General features: G+C 32.3%; 2 protein-coding genes across 10 annotated transcripts in view; one reads left to right on the top strand and one right to left on the bottom strand.

Annotated features, from left to right (window-relative positions):
- Window positions 1-22,136, bottom strand: part of LOC123674268 — a 36,133-nt gene extending 13,997 nt beyond the window's left edge. The window contains exons 1-3 of the mRNA XM_045609247.1: window positions 21,944-22,136; window positions 4,064-4,261; window positions 3,137-3,241 (exon numbers count right to left, since the gene is read on the bottom strand). Coding sequence (XP_045465203.1) covers window positions 3,137-3,241; window positions 4,064-4,261; window positions 21,944-22,033 — 393 coding nt within the window. The 5' untranslated portion in view covers window positions 22,034-22,136. The remainder of the gene's footprint in view (window positions 1-3,136; window positions 3,242-4,063; window positions 4,262-21,943) is intronic.
- The window catches only part of LOC123674263 (potassium channel subfamily T member 2), a 777,909-nt gene continuing 760,807 nt past the window's right edge, over window positions 5,645-22,746 (top strand). For 6 of the 9 annotated variants that reach the window (XM_045609237.1, XM_045609228.1, XM_045609227.1 and 3 more), the window contains exons 1-2: window positions 5,646-5,854; window positions 5,969-6,084. The gene's annotated coding sequence lies outside the window, so the exon portion shown is untranslated. Of the gene's footprint in view, window positions 5,855-5,968; window positions 6,085-22,746 lie in introns of all 9 variants that reach the window. The other 3 variants (XM_045609231.1, XM_045609229.1, XM_045609230.1) reach the window with 2 other exon arrangements.

The raw sequence follows: 22,746 nt of genomic DNA, 5'->3' as shown, positions 1-22,746 counted from the left end.
AAATTATATTAAATGTATTTAGAAACAGCTAACGAAATAACACTTGAATTTGAATTCAAGATTTGGAAAAAGGAATTATCGAGAATTTCCGATTCAAAACTTAGTGCAATATCGGTTTTTGGTACCTAGTTTCTAAATATGATGTGCTGTTATTTCCCAACATATCTAAATTACGCAAAATATTTTGTATGTTATCATTATCGACGACTACGCCGAAAGAAACCCATTCTACCCTCAAGAGACTGTAAAGGTATTTGAGAAGTACAATGAGAATTGAGAGATTGACTGTGCCCGCTCTGTTGAATATTTATTATATGATTCTGAATTTGATATTGAGAATGTATTAGATATCTATCCTACTAAGATCTGAAAGAAAACTCTGAATATTTAAAATTATTTATTTTGTATCTTTTATTCGCGTACTAACTGTTGTTGATTATTACCTGTTGTATTTCCATAAAATAAATGTTTCGTTACTTAAATATGAATATGTATTTAATTATGTCTCAAATACGGATAAGTAAAAAGCCACTTCTACTTTCTAATAATAACATTTTCAGTTCTAATTGATAAATAATAGAAACTATTCGATTTGTAATTACCTCTGAAAACTTAAAAAGTCGAATTTCGACCTAAATTTAATACTGAAACCAGATTCAAACCAAAATGATTAAAATAAAAAGAATCTAAAGATTTTTACGATGAAATCTACGGATCACATTCAAGTTGAAGTGGCAGCACTGCATCTATTGGGAACTAATGGAATGATGGAGACATGACCACTGATGTGGACTGAAGATGATATTGAATGCTTTTGTTGCCTTTTTTCTACCAGTAAAATTGGAACTATTTCACTAGGAAGACCTTCACAATGTTAAAAGCTTATGAAATTCTAAATAAGAAACCTACCTCAGGTACCGAAAAAGTTAATGACAATATGCTATGAACTAAAACATTGAAGATTGTTATCACAATCCAAGAATGGTAAGTATTTTTTCAATTGATCTTAATAAATTATGAAGATATCATATTTTTCAAAGGAAGAATTGATACATAAATTGCATCTGTGGTTGGGTTTTAGAATAAGTCCTACATGGAACTGTACGAAAAAAATTCTAGGTTTTATGTTCAGCCTTTCCTATTGAGTATTGACAATCATTTTAACTTTTTATCAACAAGAAATATTTCATGAAGCTGCTAATTGGAAAGGAAATTTATTATTCTATTTCATTTTTCGAAACGACGCTAGGGAGTTGAGATCATAAAATATTGATGGGCTGTTTGTTATTTTGCATTTCCCAAGAGGAGGAGATCAATACGTTTAAATTGAAGAGACGATAAAATGAAATGCTTTTATTGAGATATTGCGTTGCCCGTATTCGAATGAAGTAAGAATTAAAAGCATCCATTAATTCAAGCATTTCCTCAGTTGGTAGAATTACTATTTATGCCTACTGAAGAAGTTCGAAAAATGTTAATGAAGTCTTAAGGGGTTTCAAGATACTCTATCTTTTCCCTTCAGATCTATACCTACTATTATGTATTGGCAGTGAATAATATTATTATACTTTATTGTTCATAACATTTATATGAAAAAACTCTACATTTCATAAGTAGTTCCTAATGATGAAAATAATAGGGTTTATATGACTTTATATTGAAAACTTCATTTGAAAAAATATGTTATAAACTAACTGAAACAGAAACATCAACACCCAGAAGTAGCTATTTGATTAAAATTTTTTTTTGTTAAAACAGATAGTATAGCAAGGAATAAATTATTGAAATTTGGAAGAAAAAAACGAAGGGTTCACAATTTTTTTTATAAATTTGTTAATAATGTGTTTATCCACCGTGATTATCTATACACTCCCCAACACGTCTCGGCATTGATGCAATAAAATGGTCTATTTCTTCTTGGGGAATACAATCCCAAGCTACCTGTACATCATGTCTTAGAGCCGCCAAATTCCTTGGGGGCTGGGGTAAATTTCCAAGCCTTCTAGCCATGATGTCCCAAACATACTCTATGGGCGAAAGATCGGCGGATATGGGCGGCCATGGCAAAAGATTCACATGGGTCGCTTCGAAAAAGTTTAAACTAACTCTGGCTCTGGCTGGTCGAGCATTATCTTGATGAAATATTGGATTCTCGAGCCGGTTGAGGTAATGGAGAACATTTTTCTTGAAGGTAACGCAGCGCTTCCATGTTACCTCGAATAAAGACTGAAGGTGACCTATTTGCATGTGCAATAGCACCCCATACCATTGTACGCTATACACTGGACAGTAGACGTCCAGTGTACATGACGCTCAAAATCAAACTGAGGTTCACGTCTTTCTCTCCGCGTCGATGTCTCTTCTTCGGCCATCATGTGCACTCAAGGAAAACCGAGATTCATCAGAAAATATGACCTGATGCCATTCCACATTCAAAGTAGTTGTTCTTTGCACCACTGTAATCGTTGCCGGCGATGCTCAACCGTCAGAGGTAACACAAGATGGGGTCGATAATGCTGCAGTCCAAAGGACCTTATCCGGCTGTAAACCGTTCGGACATTTACAGAATGGCCTTGTTCTCCTAAACACTCATCAGCCAAAGATCGAGTTGTCGCAAATCGGCCTCTAATGGTCATAAAGTCTTAGATGTCGATCTTGAATTTCATTTGTGTCCTTCGACGTCCGGTGCCTATTCTTCTTCGATTTGGGGCATTATCAAACCACTCTTTACAACATCTCATGGATTTCTGTTCGTACGGTTAGCGATTTCTCTAAATGATAACCCCGCCTCACGTAGACCAATAATTCGACCTTTTTTCAAATTTACTTAGCTGGCGATAAATTCCGCGTACACGTGATCTAGGCATTTTAACAACAACTAAACATCGACTTTGGATCTCCTCGAAGAGCTGGTTTGTTGTAAAATTTAAAAAACGACTACAATATAACAAAAATTGTTTTAATGAAAAAACACGATTTTTTCTCCAAATTCAATCATTTACTCCTTGTCATACTATCTATGTTTTACGAAAAAATAAATTAAAATTTAAACAGCTCCTTCTGGGTGTTGCAGTTTCTGAGTCAGTTAGTACATTTATATTTATAAAATTTTTGAAGATTAAGTAATTTAACTTACTTCATCTTTTAAATTGATTGCAATGGAAGAACATCCTGTTGGCTGCTTCGAACCTTCTTTATGTACTGTTGGAAGTATCACGTCATCTATATGGAGTAAGAAGAGCTGTAAAGAAGATATGCATTGTGAATCAATGATTAAATTATAACGGAGAAAAACAGAAAAATTTAGACTAATGAAACATATAGGTACACTTGCGGAGTATAAGAGATAACAAGAAATAAAATACTGAAATAAAGATGATCCAAAACAGAGCAAATATTCTAAAGGATTGAAAGAGCTGAAGGAGAAAAAGACGTATTCGAGTTGTACCTACTACATACATGGATCGAAATTTTGAGTTCGATGAATGCGGTGGAGTCACAGATAATTGTATTCCTTCACTAAATAATAATTTCGGTGAGACTGGATTTTGATCATGAGATTCATAGAAAAGGAAATTCATGAAATATAAAAATTATAAGTGTAATAAAAGCATTAGGTATGCTTTATAAATAAAGGTTTTCTTGATGAGATAAATTAGAAAAAATAGTTCTGAACCGTTTATTTTTTGAGATTAGAAGAACAATATTGACAATTTTTTCTTCTTGAAATGTATCACTGAAAAAAATCAACTCTTAAAATTTTGGATCATACTTTTGAATGTTTCAACATTTTCATATTGAAAAATGGATTTGAAAATTCAAATTAAATAAGTAACTTCTAAGTCTTGATTCTTCCCTAAAACTGTTAGTTTTATTTCAAGAGCTCATCAGATTCTTTGAAATGAAGTAAGCAGTAATTTGAATAATAATTGGAATAATTTGGATAAGAAGAAAAATTATGTGAATAATCTCCCCTCAATTTTTGATAAAGAAACATCTCAAGAACACCTGGTATGGAAATCATAAACAATGAAGGATAAAAAGTTATTAATTGAATACTAACCTTATAGAATGGAACTTTCGAGCCATCAGCAATTCCTTCCAATTCTTTAATATATTGTGGATAATTCTGAATCAAATTGTTGAGAGTTGCATCGTAGGCTTGCTTTCCTCCAGGTGTATTGTAAGCAGGTAAATATTCTTGATTTAGGGCTGTAGATGAATTTACGAAACTTTCAATCAAGGAACCGAAAGTCCTTCCCTGCAATTTTTTATATTTAAACCAGTCTCATAAACATAAGTATTCAATGAATAATTTATGCGAAACAAAACGGAGAAAAAGCGCTTATCACAACAGAATTATTGAATGTCCAGTTTGTTGTAATTGATTGATATCCGACCTTAAATATTCCAACTTATTCAAATTTATATATGTATAGGTAAGAGTATAGATAGTATAGATAATCAAACTAACGAAGTATGGTCGATAAATGAAGGATAATAGAACACCAAACCCATTAAACTTGAAACTGCATTTGTTGCGATTCTAATTTTCATTTGCAGTTCACAGTTCGTTTAATTCCATCAAAATCTAACTAAAGTAAGAAAGGTGTCGCCACTTAAATATAGTCTTTCTCGCGGATGATGTTGCAGATCCAATCCAGGGCCGCGGCCAGGACCGGCAAACCGGACATTTTGCCGGGTCGTCAAATTGTAGGGGCGCAAAATCAATCATTCTTTTCAGTGAAATAATGAAATTTCTTAGATTAAATTTTTTAAATCGAATAGACGCTTTCAACTATAGTTATGAAAATACTAATATGTACTGAAATGCACCTTTAAGAACTACGTCATCTTTTTTTTTATAAATTTATAGTGTCGTACTGTTAAACAGTGCAGGATGTTTTTTGAAGAAATTGCCAAAAAGTCCTTGATAAATTCGATAAGCTGATTTCATATGATGTCAACTTTTAGGGGGGTCCAGAATTTTAGCCCCCCTCTAGCGTCGCTACTGCCAAATATGCATTCGGTGCATGAATGAATATGCGCTCAAAAGTTCATGATTTCATTCCTTTCCAATTTTTTTTCGATATTTTTCTTTTATTTTCTATGGTTCACAAGCTGAAAGTTTTCACGAAACTTGAATTTGTTTTTCTATATTTGTACCATTTTCAATTCAAAATTCGGAAATCACATATTATGATGAAATTCTAATATTCCATTATAGATACCGTTTCAGCGATTTCAAAAATAAGTACTCTTTATTTTACGCTTACGAGACCATCGATTTATATGAGGTTTTCAATATTATTTATTTTAAAGAGTTCGGAATTGCGAAAACTCATTAATTATTATTTTTTATGGAATGGGAAAAAAATTCAATGAATTTTTTATTGAAAAATGAATAGGGAAAATTTTCGATTTTGAGGGGGAAGTACACTTATGTTAAAATCTCTTCCATTTACTTCACCTTTGTGGGGGGACGGGGGACCAATTTTGGAATTTCAAATGGAAATCCTGTTTTTTTCATTGCAGAATCGAATACTACGGTAAAAAATACTGAAGTTTTGTACGGAAAATTTTTCAAGATTTCGAAATTTCCGTCTGAACGACATTAATGTACCCGTTCTATTAATCATTCACATGAAATTCTGACGTTTTCTGCTGAACTGTTTATTTTCAGTAGACATGAACTGTCATTGATCATTGAAAAAGGCGAAATTCCATAATTTAAGAATGAAGTATCAATTGAAAGCAGATAATTTGGATTCTCTGTGAAGCCGTATATCTTTATGCACAGAACGTTTTTTATTGTTTCAACGAATAGTTGCAGAATTTACGACAAGAATTTCATGTGAGTTATTGATAGAACGGATATATTACCCAAGGTCGTTTGGACGGAAAATTTGAATTCGATTACAGAGCCATTTGTGAAAACTTATACCAAACTATGTATTTTTTGCCGTAGAATATGAATCTACAATAACAAATAGAGATTCCCATTTGAAATTCTAAAATTGACCACCGCTCCCCTACAGAGCTGAAGAAAGTGGAAATGGATTTAGCATAAGTGGACTTCATCCGGTAAGTGCATTTATTACCAAAATAAATATTTGAAAAGTTTCGAGGAAAAAATTATATATCCTCACTCGCAATTTTCAATAATGAAGTAGTCAATGGAAATTTTGTGAGCTACTCACTTGGTATTTTGTGAATTCGATACTCAATAGATGCAAATACATTCTTAATAAACATCAGATATAATTCAAATATTTGAGTAAGGTGAAACAATGGTCGCTCCATTACAAAAATAACTTTGAAGAAATTGCGAATTTATTATTTTTTATATAACTTCATTGGGTATAACTATACACTATTCAAAACATATCTTGATAATCTCAACATATAATTTTTGTTTCATTGAGTCAAAACGTTCATTTACAATATGTATAATTGTATTTCGTGGAATACCTATAGGAAATTGAGTGACGTGAAAATAATGAACATAAGTATTTAATAGTCTTTTAATAATTATTCAACGAGCAATAGATGATAAGTGATCAACGTTTTATGAGTTAGCTAATGATTTTCATGTCTCCTCTTCAATTTAAGTCGGCATTATAACGACTATGTAACAATTTGTTTATTTCATTGATTGCAACAAAGCAATAATCTCATTTTTAATTGCAGTTTTGTGAATTGAGTTCAATTGAACTCAAGAGATAAAGGAATGTGCTATCATTTTTGCACTTCTAGCGACAAAAGAAGGGACTCACTCCTAAAACATTGAATAAACTAGTTCATTCAATCGAAACTATCAGTGCCAGTAGGTACATTGAATTGAATTTATTCTATTCGGTATCAACATATGTTCCCAATCGGGATTCTACAGGGAGAGTCTTTGACTTGTTGGTACATATATTTCAACCGAAGATTCTAGAGGCCAAAGGGAATACTTTTTTCTCTAACCATTTTTTCCGATTCGGCTCGGTTGAAAATATACAAGCCGTTGAGAATCCATAAAATAATATAATTTTCACTTTTCAGTTATATCTCGCAAATGAATGGAAGGTAATAATTCTCAGAATATAGTTTTTTATTGATGTGATGAATCTTTTCCAAACATCAAATTCCATCAAAGTCCGATCAATTCCAGAATGCCCGCTATACTAAGTGAGAAAAAAAAACAAATCGGAAAAAATAGTAAGTAAAGGAGAAAAGTGTTTCTTTTGACCTCGAGAATCTTCGGTTGAAATATATGTACAAGTCAAAGGCTCACCCTGTATAGAATCCATAGATTTTTATTTGAAAATCCGGAACGAGGTTCATTTTCCGCTGCTAGATATTCAACAACATTTTCTTATTGACATTATTATATCTTCCTTTTAAGTTGGAATATTTTGCTTTGGAAGGAGATATTATATACCAAAGCAGTGTTTTTGAGAGAGAGGAATAGATATCGAGATTAGTTATATTTCCCACTAGATGATGAACCAATAGAATCCGTAATTACGGCATATTGATAAGTGAATATACCATTGACGACGTGGTATGATCGTTTTGGTGTCTCACCTCTGCCATATTGTGATCATTTGCATAGTAACATAGACAATATATTAAATTAATTTCACGGCATTCAGACAATTTTTCATTTCTGAAAAAGTACCTCCCCGAGCGGGAGTCGAACTCGGAACCTCCAAATAACAAGTAGGTACGATGCTCTAGCCCAGTCACACTCAACCTTTTTTTACCTTGGGCCGCATAATTGCTACTGTTCATTCTTGTGAGCCGCAGTAATTTACCTACTTGTGAAACTAGCTTCAGCCCGCGCGATTTTCGTTTATCGCGCATAATCAAAATCCTATTTTTTAAGTCGGTAACAAAGTAGCCTAAGTCCTTTCCTAAGCTCCACTTGTTCCTGTTTCCGATTCAGTGGTTTATGTGTCAGAGCGTAACAGACAGGCAGATTAGGTTTCTTCGCATTCGTAATATTAGTAGGGAAGTGCGAAAATAAAAATATACAGGATGTAAGGAAAACGCTCACGAAAACAAAAACAGGGGATACTATTGATGATTTTAAGAATATTGGACTAATTTTTTTTATCGGAAATTTTCATTTTGGTAGGTACCATGATTTCTAAACCCTTTTATTAGCATAATTCACGCAATAATGCTAATAAGAGGTTTTAAAAATCATGGTACTGACCAGAAAAAATATTACATAATAATATGACAATTTAACTATATAATCAGCTAAAAAAACGCACCCAAGAATACATAGAAACGAAAACTACAAGAGCAAAAAAAGTGAGATAAGGCATTCTCGCTTAGAAGATTAGGTATAGGTAGTATCATAGTATGTATAAAGAATCCATTGTTTATACTATGGTAATAGTGTTCTGTGTGTACGCAATAAGGGTAAATGAATTGATAACGTTATTTTTGAGGAATTTCGAAACCTTATTTATGATACTACTGTGAAAATTGTAATATTTTACTATGCCGTGGCTCGGGCCGCATAAAAAGGGCCAAAAGGGCACGTTGAGTATGGCTGCTCTAGCCGCTTGAGCCATCGAGGTTTGAAAAATTGTCTGAATGACGTAAAATTAATTTAATATGATAATATACAGACGTTGAACCATTATTTATCTATAGACAATATATTTCGATTACTTATACAAACCTCTTCACTAGAACTATTTCGCGCAACACCACTCGAGCTGCGCTCTCGTGATGTTTCGCGAACTACGTCTCGTGAATCGGGTTTAATCGAATATTGTCTATGTACTTGTAATATTTTAACCGATCATTTGGTGGAAGTGGTAGATCAATAGAGCTGCAAATACATCCACAGAGTCGTTATATAAGAGAAGCTGATAAAATTAGTTAGCTGATAAGATTGTATAGATCCTTGAAATCTCTCAATTAAATAGTTACTTAATAAAGGTTTGAAGAAGATATCATAAAAATGGGGAAGGCAGTGTCGTGAACTCAGGAGATTTTGAGCGCTCGTTTATTGATATGCAAATTACTTCAGTGGAAACTACAACACTGTATATAGGTAAATATATCCAAGTGTACAATTAGCTCATGAATGAACGAGTGCTTCAAAGCTCCTGACATCACGTCAGTGCTCGTATACTAAAAATATTTTTTCGGCAACCGTCCAGGAAGTGCTCACTTCCCGGACGCTTTTTCTCTGAGAAAGTAGCATTTCCCGGCCTAGTCCGGAAAGTACGTACTTCCCGGACTAGGCCGGAAAAGAATCATAGAATCCATAGATACCGAGATAACGGCTGACAGTTCATATGATATTAGTTGTCAAAAATTTGAATGTTTTTTGATCGCAATCGCAATAAAATATGGAAAGCAGCAGCGATAGTGTTATTTAACATGGTTGCCGAAAAAATATTGTACGCAACACGCCCGAAAATGTTTTTTTTGGACTCACAGACTTCCAGGACTCGTTTACGCTCGTCCTGGAATTTTGTCTATTCGTCCAAAAAAACCCTATTTTCCGGACTTGTTACGTAAATTACTATTGTGTTCTGATGTCAGTGCTTTCCTCATTTTTATGACGTCGATTGAGTAAGTGAAGTAGGTGCATCAAAACTTTAGCTCTCGATTGTTATATTACTCGTCCCTGTCTTTGTGTAAGTCATTATTGAAAGAAGGAAATATTAGTGGTACTCAGACTGCTCAGATACGGTAACAGGGGCGTAGACCTTTTTTTTCTTGGGGAGGTAATCGAAAAATTGATGAAATTGTTTACTTATATCTATAATGTGAGAAAAAGAGGTATGATAAGGAAGTTCAAACCAAATTATTCGAAATAATTTTTTTTTATTGATAATTGGCTTGTTTCTATCTCATGCTCTCACGCTCTCATGCTGGGTGTTCCTGAATTGGAGGAATACGAAGGAAAATGAGAGATTTCTTGGATAATTTCAAATATAAAATTGCCCATAAACATGAGCCCGCAAACGCTTTGTTTTCGAGATACAGGGTGTTACTTGTAGTCTTGCCTTTTTGTGATGCTTCACCAGTTTATCAAATCTTTATTTATCTTCGCTACACAGTTGTTGAAGTACTTAAACTAATAATTGATTTATTTACCTACCTAACTGGATCTTTATAATAATTTGGATTTTCCTGAGAATTACTATAGAGAGCTGTTTGATTTTTTCTCGAAATCGATTGCAGATTCGACAAAACTTCAAAAAACCAAAAAGTGTAGTACAGAAACAGAATTCTGGAGGAAATAAGCGGGCACCCTTCCAGAAAAAATTCTCCCCGTAGATTTGCATTCAGAATTAGGATATCACATGATAAAAACTTTAAATTGGAATACATCTATGCCAATTCAAGTTGAATATCTTGTGAAGGGAATTTACTATTAGAGAAAAACTTGAACTTTAACACCCGTATCTCAAAAACAAAGCGTTATAGCGGACACATGTTATAGGACTTTTTCTTTTCAAAAGATCCGAGAAATCTGTCATTTTCATTTGTTCCTCCAATTTAGGAACACCTTGTAGATAGAGTCAATTCAAAACTGACGTCTTCACAAATAAATTGCAATTTGAATGAAACACAATTGTTAAACACAGCCCAGATAATTTTTCGATGCGAATTACTCAGTTCAGTCCTTTGATAACTACAGTATTTTGTAACGAGAATGATACAAAAAACCGAAAACGACGGGTAAGTGTATACCGATGACCCATGCAAAAATCACAGATGGCGATGCCGAGAAAGCGGATAGATAAAGGGAAATAATAAACCTCGGACAAGAACGAGCTCGTAGTGCAATAAAACATAAAACTACTCATCTCGAAAGCGATTATAAACTCATAAGTGTTAAAGGGGTCTGATTTTTTACTGACGTGTCGATTTCAAAGGAAAGTAAAATGATTATTATTGGTTCATTTTATGGAGAACTTTTCGTTTTTTACGAGATTCCTGAAATTTTATATTTTTAAATTCTTGGGGGGGTAATTACCCCCTGTACCCCTCCATTTCTACGCCCTTGATCGATAATGGCATTGAATATCATCTTCAATGGGTGCAACACTGCGAAAGTGGGATCATGATGATTACGCATGCTTTTCTCAATTCCTAACATGTATCATTTCAATCTTCAGGTGATATAATGATCTGAAATCCATACGAATTGTATTGTCATTATTATTGTTGATTAAGTATATATGTAAAGAAAACCACATTTTATTAGGGTTTCCTTTAGTTTTCTAGTTACCTGGAATGTCAATAACTGACATTTCAGAATTGTCAAAAAGATAATCTGTTTTATTTCATAATTGTGATAGAGGCTTTAAATGTAGTTTCCCTCATTTATTGCAGAGAAACACAATTAAGTCGATATCCAAATAAATAGGACTTATTATAAAACTACATTTTCGTCATCTACTCGTACCTATCCTACCAATCATGGAAAAACTCAGATTCGATTTCGTTGTGAAACCTACGCCAGATGGAAAGTCAAATATTTTATGTGTTACTTCAATAGCAACAGGCAACGGGGAGGTTTTTGGATTACCTGATGAATACCAACCAGTAAATTTGCATCAGCACCTTATTAATACTCCAAATTTTATGAAAGTGAAAAAATCCTTGACTAAGAGATATCAAAATAGAAGAATATGGATAAAATTAACAGAAGATTTAGCGAACACTTATTTAGATGAAGAGCAAAATTTACAATTTGATGATATTTACCTAGAAGAAATAAGGGAAGAAGCAAATACTAATAAATCTACCTCTACTAGCACTAGCGCAGAACAAAGTTTGGAAAAACTCCTAGAAAAATTAATTGACAATAAGCCAGCACAATTAGAATCAAAAAATTTAGGACAGATTGCGAATGAATTTATGATAGGAAAATTTACTGGCAGAAATTTCAATGCAAACCAATGGATTGAAGATTTTAATAAAGAGTGTGAACGTTTTGAAATCAATGTAGACAAACAGAAAATTTTAATAGGTTTGAGATAAATTTCAATGAACATATAAATATAGATGAATTTGAGATAGTCGTGAACCATTTAGATTCAAACAAAGAATCAGAAATAGAGAAATTGATAGAGAAATATAAATCAGTATTTGCAAAAGATAAATATGACGTTGGTACTGTAAGACATTACGAAGCTCATATTGATTTGATAGTGGATAAATACTGTTACAAACGTCCATATAGATGTACGAATGAAGATAGGAAGGAAATAGAAAATCAAGTATCAAAACTATTAGAAAAAAATTTGATCGAAGAATCTTATAGTCCCTTTGCTGCTCCAGTAACTCTGGCATATAAGAAAGAAGATGAAAAAAAAACAAGGTTATGTATAGATTTCAGAGAATTAAACAAAATTGTTGTTCCCCAATCACAACCCTTTCCATTGATCGAAGATTTAATGATCAAAACTGTAAATTGTAAATATTTTACTACTCTCGACATTAATTCAGCATTTTGGTCAATTCCTTTGAAAATACAAGATAGATACAAAACTGCATTTGTAACACAAGAAGGCCATTTTCAATGGACATGTCTTCCATTTGGATTGAGGACATCTCCAGCCATTTTCCAGAGGATATTGAGTAACATTATTAGAAAATACAAACTATCCGATTTTGCAGTAAATTTCATAGATGACATATTGATTTTTTCGAGAAGCTTTGAAGAACATTTATCACATCTATCAATATTGTTGGAAAAAATTCAAATAGAAGGATTCAGACTAAAATTTTCAAAATGTACATTTGCGAATAGTTATGCCAAATATTTAGGTCACATTATAGAAAATAATTCAATCCGGCCACTGAAAGATAATTTAGCAGCTGTGAAAAATTTTCCAGTTCCAGTTACAAAAAAAAATATACGTCAGTTCTTAGGAAAGATAAATTTTTATAATAAGTTTGAACCAAAGAGTTCCCTAATCCTAGACCCTTTACACAATTCATTACGGAAAGATGTAAAATTTATATGGTCTACAGAATGCCAGGAATCATTTGATAAAATAAAGTTATTACTGTGTTCTGAACCAATCCTAAAGATCTTCGACTCTGAACTGCCAATATACATTTACACAGATGCTAGTATCAAAGGAGTGGGGGCGGTTCTAAAACAAAAAGGTGAGAACGGATGCAGCAGACCAGTTGCTTATTTTTCAAAAAAATTAAATGAAGCACAAAAAAAGAAGAAGGCAATATATCTCGAATGTTTGGCAATAAAAGAAGCTGTGAAATATTGGCAACATTGGCTGATGGGAAAAGAATTCGTGGTCTACTCAGATCATAAACCATTAGAAAACATGAACATTAAATCTAGAACAGATGATGAACTAGGAGATTTAACATATTATTTATCCCAATATAATTTTAAAGTCAAATATAACCCAGGAAAGATGAACCAAGAAGCTGATAGTTTGAGCAGAAATCCTGTTTTGGAACCAAATGAAAATGATGATGATTTTTTGAAAGTAGTCAATTTAATAAATCTTGAAGATATAAAAAGAGACCAACATAGCAATTTGAATTTACAAAATGGAAAATTCATATTAGAAAATGGCATTTATTTCAAGCGGAATAAGAAAAGAAAAAAAATTATGCTGTCAGAAAAATTTAGTATAACTTTAATTAAAAATGTACATGATCTCTACTGTCACATTGGACGAACTCAGATGCAAAATAAAATAACACCATTTTATTCAGCAAATAATATCATCAGGAACATAAAACTAATTTGTGATGAATGTGAAATCTGTATTAAAAACAAATCGAGGAGAAAACCAAAATATGGGTTAATGTCACAATTAGGTCCAGCAACTCGGCCATTTGAAATTGTGTCTATTGACACCATTGGAGGATTTGGAGGTTTGCGATCAACAAAAAAATATTTGCATCTTTTGGTTGATCATTTCACTAGATATGCCTTCATTTTAACATCGAGAAATCAAAGCTCTGATGATTTCATTAAATTGTTAAAAAATGTGATACAAACTTACAATATTGATATGGTATTAACAGACCAATACCCTGGAATAAATTCGAAAGAATTCAAGAAATTTCTGATGAAAGAAAACATAAAATTGATATTTACTGCTGTGGATGCACCATTTTCAAATGGACTCAATGAAAGACTGAATCAGACTATAGTAAATAAAATAAGATGTAAAATTAATGAAAGTAAAAAAAAAATTGCATGGTCTACTATTGCACAGAAATGTGTGGAAAAATATAATGAAACAGAGCATACAGTCACAAAGTTTGCTCCAAAATATCTCTTGGAGGGTGAAAATGTAAATATTCTACCTAATGAATTAAAATCGACAAGTACCAAGGAAATTCTTGAAAGAGATAGAAAAATAGCTTTTGAAAACACAAAAAAATCACATGAATATAATAAGAAAATATTCGACTCACACAGGAAGGAATATGAATTCAAAGAGGGAGACATAGTCTACGTAGAAAATGGAAATCGATTGAATAGGAAGAAATTGGACGAATTGAGAATTGGCCCATTTGAAATTCTGAAGAAGATTTCCGGTTCAATCTATGAAGTGGATACTGGACACAGAAAGGCAGAATCAAATTTTTATCATATAACGAAATTATCTCCAGTATTTGTCAGTGAATGATCTATTATGCACATTATCAATTGTAAATTTTCTCTCTTTGAGGAGGAGAGATGTAAAGAAAACCACATTTTATTAGGGTTACCTTTAGTTTTCTAGTTACCTGGAATGTCAATAACTGACATTTCAGAATTGTCAAAAAGATAATCTGTTTTATTTCATAATTGTGATAGAGGCTTTAAATGTAGTTTCCCTCATTTATTGCAGAGAAACACAATTAAGTCGATATCCAAATAAATAGGACTTATTATATATATTGAATATTTTTAAAATTAGTCCTATTTCCCGTTAATGACCTAGATATCGAAGCGGAAAATTTATAAATAAATAATATCTTATCATGGCCAGTCAAGGCAGTTACTTATCAACTATAAAGGCTTTACAAATCGTACGCCATAGCGTTCACAAATTGTGCTTGCCGGGAATTTCAATATACAGGGTGATTCCCCGCGATGGTCTAATAGACGTTCATGGAAAACTAATCATAATTTTCAGCTGAAAATTTGCATTTTGGGGTTTGAGACGATCTTTCTCCCTAAAATATGTTCAGATCTATTCTTCATGTTGTTTCAATTGGCACACTCAGAATATTATTGCATCATTAAATAGATTCTTATGAAAAATATTGTGTCCACGGGCACTCACATTATTTTGAATATTTCCACTGAAGAAGATTTTTTCCAAAAAACCTCTTTCATTTTCGATTCTGCAAATACGTAGTATATTATAAGACTGTTTGCGGTTTGGATAAAAAATGTATATAGGGTTTTCAATAAGATCACGAACTCGGGCAACTCAAATTCATTGAAACTCAAGATTTTCAAATTAGAACCTATATTTTTTATTATTTCAGTTGATTCTACGTACAAAAATAGTAGGTGTTACTTCAGCTAGTTTCGTGGAACACTAGTACTTAGTTGAAAAATGTAAAAAGAAACTTTGGTCCAGTATAACACTTTTTAGTTTATTGTAGTTGTCTTACCTGTTATCGATTCCGAGAAAAAAAATTCAAACTATTCTCTATTAATCCGAATTATTATAAAGATCCAGTTAGTAAGCTGTGATGAATAAATCAATTATAAATTTTAGTACTTATTTACCTAATCTATAGAAGAGATTAATAAAGATTCGATAAACTAGTATAATCATGATAAAAAAGTAGGACTACAAGAAACACCCTGTATCACGAAAACGAAGCTTTTGCTTTTGCCCATGTTTATGGGACGTTTTTCTTAGAGTGATCCACGGAATCTCTCATTTTCAGTTGTACCTCCAATTTAGGCACACCTTGTATAATAAAGCACTAAAATCATGTATCTGTATATTTCACAGATCAATGAGAAAATTAGCGTGAACGATAAGAAATGAACTGAACACAAAACAGCATTGTTAATTTTGTTGTCTGTCTATTCATTTTATTGAAAAAGTAACCATGAAACTTGTAAAGCGTAAGGATATCTATAAACTCATTAGAATTCATATTTCACTTCAGTCTCTCATAACACTTTAAGTAGACGGAACAAGTGTGATGGCATATTCAAAAATTAAAAGAGCGGAAGTTCTATCTGATACAATAGAAAGAGAAGTCATCAGAATTAACTACAGAGAAGACGATGGAAATGAAGACTAGAAAGAAGAAGTAGAAGTAAATGAAGAACTGATGTTGGAAACACCGGGTTGCGATACCATTCCAAATCCGACAATATCACCACAGACAGAACAATAAGTCATCAGTAAATTGAAAACCAAAAAAAACACAAATAAAAAAACAAACTTCATGTTACAGAAGATACTCAGTCAATGTGAGTGATAGAACAGAACAAAAAGATGGAAAACTGCCAAAAATCAGGGAAAGCTAGAGAATCCCCACTAAACTACAGGCCAATAAGTTCGTGTCAGTACTTGGAAAAATAGTTGAGGGGAGACTAAGAAGAAGACTAAACGATGAAACAGAAGCACTGAATCTGATACCACCCGAGAAATTTAGATTCAGAGGCTTATCAAACATAAGCTTATTGAATCCAGCGTTACTGGAAGAATTTCAGAATAAACAAGCCACAGGACTATTGCTATTACATGTTGAGAGCCTTCGACCAAGTTTGGCACGAAGGACTAGCCTACAAAAGGATGGAAAGTAATACTATCAGAACTCGCAAAATAATGAAAAACTACGCAGTATTTACCAATACATGAGTAGAAGTAGGAGTTACCCATGGCTCAGTTTTAGGACTTTTATTTTACAACACATATAAAAACGACATCCCAAGAAAACCAAGAAATCTGTTAGCCCTAGTGCATCTACAAGAAGCACTGAAAGATATAGAAAACTGGTTGATTGAATGGAAAATTCAAATAAACGGCAAAAAGGGCCTGGTTATTGTCCTAGAAAAGAAAAATAGAGATCAACTCACATCTAAAGGTAAGCGGAAAAGAGATAAAATAGTATAATGCTAGATAATAGACTTAGCTGAAATAACAATATGAAATACGCACGGGATAAAACAAATCCAGCAACAAGCAGACTTTATCCACTAATAGCAATAAAGAGTCCAATAACCAAAATGATGGATGATCAAAGTCAACTCCATGACCCCAACTAACTTATGGATCGACAGTAGGGGCTATGCTGCTAAAAGCCAAATCAAGAAGATACAAGTGACAGAAAATAAACTGTTGAGAGCTGCAATGAATTCACCGTGGTTTGGAAGAAACCAACAAATCCACTGATACTTAGAATGTTGTTTAGAATTCAAAACGTAAACGGTTTATTCTTGAAAATGCGAAAAATATATCACGATCTCTATACCTACAAACAACAACATTTCATGAATTTGAAAACGTGTAACGGTATAATAGTAGTTTCCAATAGTTAGGAGTTCAATATTATTTTTGGAATGAAACTCAAAGAAGGACATCACGAATATAAAATAATTTCGTATAATACTTACTCAAACAATAAACTTTCCGATTTCTTCCGGAGTCGAAAAAATTGTTTAAAGCGTCCTTGAAAAGCTATTTGGTATGATATTATATGAATATGTTGATTGCTTTATTTATGTCTTGTCGTGTACCTGTTGGCTCGGTGTCCTGGGGATTTGAGTTGGCTTTGATTATTTGAATTGATTAAATATTTTTGCATATTACATAATGGTAAAATTACCATTTTTTTTTAAATTAAAGCCTACGAAGGCAGTTTTGAAAACGTTGCTTTATTCACTCAGCAAAATAGCGGAAGATCCCAACCTTGCCTCAAATCTGAAAAATAAGGAACCGGTTATTTACGGTTGGAATCTCCGATTCATTGTTGTTTCGAGATATATTAAATTGTTCAGATAATTATATAAAAGACAATAGAATGACTGATTTTTTAGTTGAGCTCTTCTCGGATAATTGATGAGCAAGATTCGCAAAAGTTTTACTGGTAAGTGATATTAAATACGAGATTCAATGCTCCTAATCTCCAATAAATTCATATCTCCCTCGCTTCGAAAGTGGATATAGTGTGATAAACCTTTTTACTGGAAGCCTTGAAAGTTCAATTTTTATGGGATAATAGTTTTCGTAGAAAGAACAGCACACACAGGAATATTGATTGGAGGATTATAGTTGTGAGCATATCCCTTGCGTAGGACTCTATAGATAGTTTTCCATTTAATATGAATCCTCATGAAAATATACACCTTGTTTACTTGAAAGTGTTTTCTTTGTTATTTCTGCTTTTATTGAAAGATTTACGAAATAATAGGTATAGTTCATTTATTTTAGCGATCGAGAAAAATGTCGTTGCCAGACTGTAAAAAATTCTTTCACAACTCAAAAAACGTTTCATTGCATACTGAAAGCTTAACCATGAATAAATAAAATTGATATGAAATTAATATTTCATAGTAGATACCTATAGCAGATGAAAACAAAATCGGCAGGTACTCACTAATTATATAGGTCTTGAGGAGTTAATTACCTCTAGTACCCTCCTATATTTAAGTCCATGCTTCCAAGTTCTTCTTAGGGTTCGAAATTGTAATATGTAGTATATTCTAAAACAAGTTGCATCAGAATGGGCTCCTATTCCAACACGAATGCGAATGAATGCATGAGTGTTGGAATTGCCTTCTGCAACGAATATTAGAAGATATTTTCTCTATTTCAGTCAAGTTTGTGAAATATTTTCGAAATTCAATGAAAAGTTCAGATTATACCGAGGATTATACATCCTATTCACTTTTGTATTGTATTTTGGCAGTTGGTGTGACTGTTACGAAAATTGACAGATTACGGAATTTGAATTGTACATTTCGATTTTTGAAATAATTTATAATTACGCATTAAATTCGTGAATTATATAATTATATCTGACGGAATTGATTTAATAGAAATTAAGAGAAATTGCGATTAATGTCGCAAATCATTTCACTTTAATTAATTATCCGAATTATATTATATTGCCGTGTGTTGAAATTTGATACGATCGGAAGTAACTACAAAACGAAAAATATTACTGAAAACAATGCTGAAAGGAGTTCATTACAGCACTGTTTTTAGTACTGTACGATACTGAAATAAAGTACATTATGATATAACATAATAAGTAGGTACATTACGATACTGAAATAAAAAAAAACGATTTACGCTAAGGATATTGAGAACGAGTAGATATAATGGATATAATACTGACAACACGTATTTCCATTTTTTCATTGATTTTTCGGAAACTAAAAAAAAACCATAATTTTTTTAGGGATATTATTCATTCCTTGTATAACTGGAAATGCTTAGGTCGAAAAACAATTTAGCTGATAATGATATCATAAGTCCAATTTTCAGATTTCCAATAGGATCAGTAAACTAAAAACGTCTACTAGGCCGTCGAACTCGAGACACCCTGTATGTGTCCCTAAAACCTAAACGAATTCGACTATTATCAGTGAAATGATAATAATAATATCCGATAGGACAATTTAAATCAGAAGTGCGTCAGAATTGATCCCTATGATATCCCCACTCTCCAAACTGACACTGTAAATTGAGTGGAACACCTGGATAAAATATTTTTCCAGAAACGATTTCGATGTAGATCCTGCTAATTTGAAAGTCTATCATAAATGACATCAATTCAGAAATGCTGTCCAGTATATGAACAGAGAATATTATGAATTAATCGCAAATGCGATCATTATATGTACTTTTTTAACCATCAGAAGATTTCATTTGAAAAAATTTAATGGATCTTGATTATTCATGAAGAATAATATAGAGCTTTCGTGTTGAGGAATCGTCTGAACAACAAATCAGGTAGAGCGGAATATCAAGCAGTATTTATTCAAATTATATTATCATTGTCACGAACGCCGGTGATACATGTTATTATTCAGTTTGTGGCATTGATGAGCACCTTGTACCTTCGTTAGTATTTGAAAAAAATAGTCCTAATGATAAACTTATCTATATATACATGGAATCGAAATTGATTCCTCGTTTATCACTTGATGAAACATTATTTCAATATGAATAAATGAAAAGAAATAAGACACTTGACACAATTTTTAATAAAATGCATCTCTGTTCTATTATAGATTTTCAATTAGAGAAATCTAATAAAGTTCTAAGATAAAAAGTTATTCTAGAATAATCTAGAAGAGAATGGGAAAAATCCGAAGAAATATAACAATGAGTTGGTTTAACATACTCAATTGAAATATCAATAACGAATTGGAATATTTCAATAATTTAAAGAGTGAAGTGTAACTGCTCGAAAATAGGAATTGATTTGCATCTCATTCATATGTGCATATAAAGTTATAATTACTCATTAATTTATCTTAAAGTGAAAGAGTGCTCAAAAATAAAATCATTCAACTAGAACATTTTTAAAATCCACTCTTCAACTGTACATTGTCGAAATACTGTTTGAAATATTGAGTCTTCGATTTCACTTTCGCTTTTGAAATACATTTCAGACAATCGTGAAAAACTTTGGTTTCTTGTCTGCCTGTGGGTCTGTGTAACCGTCTCAACTCTTATAAATTCTAGTCCGATTAAAAAAAAATAGTAGATGGTTCCATATAAAATTGAGATTATCCGGAAAATCTGAATTTTGTGAGCGATGAGTCCAATAAGGTTTATTTATTTTGTAAGTATCACCTTAATGATCCAGATAGATTAGCTCTTTAGATTGTATTTATGTTTTCTAGGTATTATTCTTCGGGAGAATTGCTGCCTACCATCAAATTTTGGAATCCAAATCTAGTTTATTTATGGGATCAGTGTTTGGTTTTCTAAATAATATCACCTTCAATATCCACTTTTGTTTTTTTCAGATTAATTATTACAGTCTAAAATACTCTGAAATGTCAATCGAAGGCTGATTATTCGATTTGAATTCTAGTGTGATTTTGGGATATATTTCAACGACTGTCTTCATTTTCATATATGATGATAGCTGAATATATGGAATGATATTTTCTGAAAAGCTTTTCTGGACCAATTTTTTATTTTACCTGCATTAAATCATTGCTCTATCAACTAAAAAAAAACTTGATCGCATGAACTTTACCATATAGGGTTATTCAAAACTCGAGGCATAATTTCAGCAACGTGCACGAGTTGTTTTAAAAACTCTATGATAAAATAATCAAAATGATTCAAGTCAGGTGATCTTGCAGGCCTTTAAAAAGCATCGGAAAACACCCGGCGAAGTAGTTGTCGACTATTGGAGAATCTTCTGTTGTACTTCCGTCTTGATGCGTTTCGTCATTGAAACCATTCATTATGTAAGATCTTAAATGAAGCTTTACTCCTGTCACATTAGAATTATTATTAAGTTTGTATGTTTTATAGTGGCTATGGTTAATTTTATAAGTTGTATTACAAATCACGTACAAGCTCACGCCTCTGTGATTAATGTTTATCGAGAATAAACTATATTATTATTATTACTTCCGTCAAGCTTTTAATATGTTCTGTTGTTATCACGAAAGCCGTACACGAGCATTGTATTTTTTGTTAGAAAACTTTTCAAAAATAAACGATGAACTCTTAAATAGGTATCAAATTTTGTATCACCAGGTGACAGTGAACTCAGTTTTGTATTTATTTCTAGGGTCACTGTAATGTTTGAAATTGAATTGAAGGCATACAGATTTTTTTTGTTTTATCAAAAATATACCCTTAACTTTGTGTTTCCCGCGATTGAAGTGAGTCTATATTTTCGCGAAATCTTAAATTATTCAGATATCTTCTCTTAATTCATAGAATAGTTTGAACTAAAATATTTCATGCTAAAATTCAATACTTACCACATCGAAGCCTACTTCATAATGTGTCCCTCTAGTATAAAGAATAGGGATACTCTGGCGCCTGCCGAGTTCATTTCCTGTACCCGGCATGTTTACAAAACTGTGTTTATTTATAAATAATAATTAGGATAACTGACTATATTCCGCACTATAAACTGACTGACTATATTCGAGCACCAGGCGACTAATTTGAAACCTTTCTATGGCAAATTCAAGTTCGCGCAACTTCTCCCACCCTTTTTATCGTTAACTGATAAAATTTAAAGAAGGTATTATTTAATTAGTTGACAATGATATGAAACCATAAAAATGTGGGTCTAAGTAAATTGATAGGATTTGGAGCATGAGAATCTACAGTTTATGTTTATTTTAGAATTTTGGGTTTATCAAAGTAATGTTTTTGCTGTATTATTTTCAGGTTGGGATTATTTAATGGTTACTACGTTTCAACTCATAGCGAAACTCTTTTGAATAAACTGGATATATGTATGTATGTGGATATATGACGTGAGCGGCTTATGGGTAGAATTTGTTCAATGAGTATCAGACGAATCTGAGGAATTTTCGAGAATTCACATTTAAATTTTTTTTTACATTTCCTAATGTGTACAATGTGTATATCGAAACAAATTTTATGAGCTATTCAAAGGAAAGAGTTTCGATCAGAATGTTTAAGGTTCAATAGTTTCGGGGTTAATTATTTTATACGGATTTAAGATCAACTAATTTTTAAGTTCTTTTCTCACTGAATGATATTGCGCTTGTTTTTAAAAAGTTTAAATGGTCACTAATCGATCCGCCTG

The sequence above is a fragment of the Harmonia axyridis genome, chromosome 2 (genome assembly GCF_914767665.1).
Source record: "Harmonia axyridis chromosome 2, icHarAxyr1.1, whole genome shotgun sequence".
NCBI lineage: Eukaryota > Metazoa > Arthropoda > Insecta > Coleoptera > Coccinellidae > Harmonia > Harmonia axyridis.
This window is presented reverse-complemented; position numbering and strand designations above follow the sequence as displayed.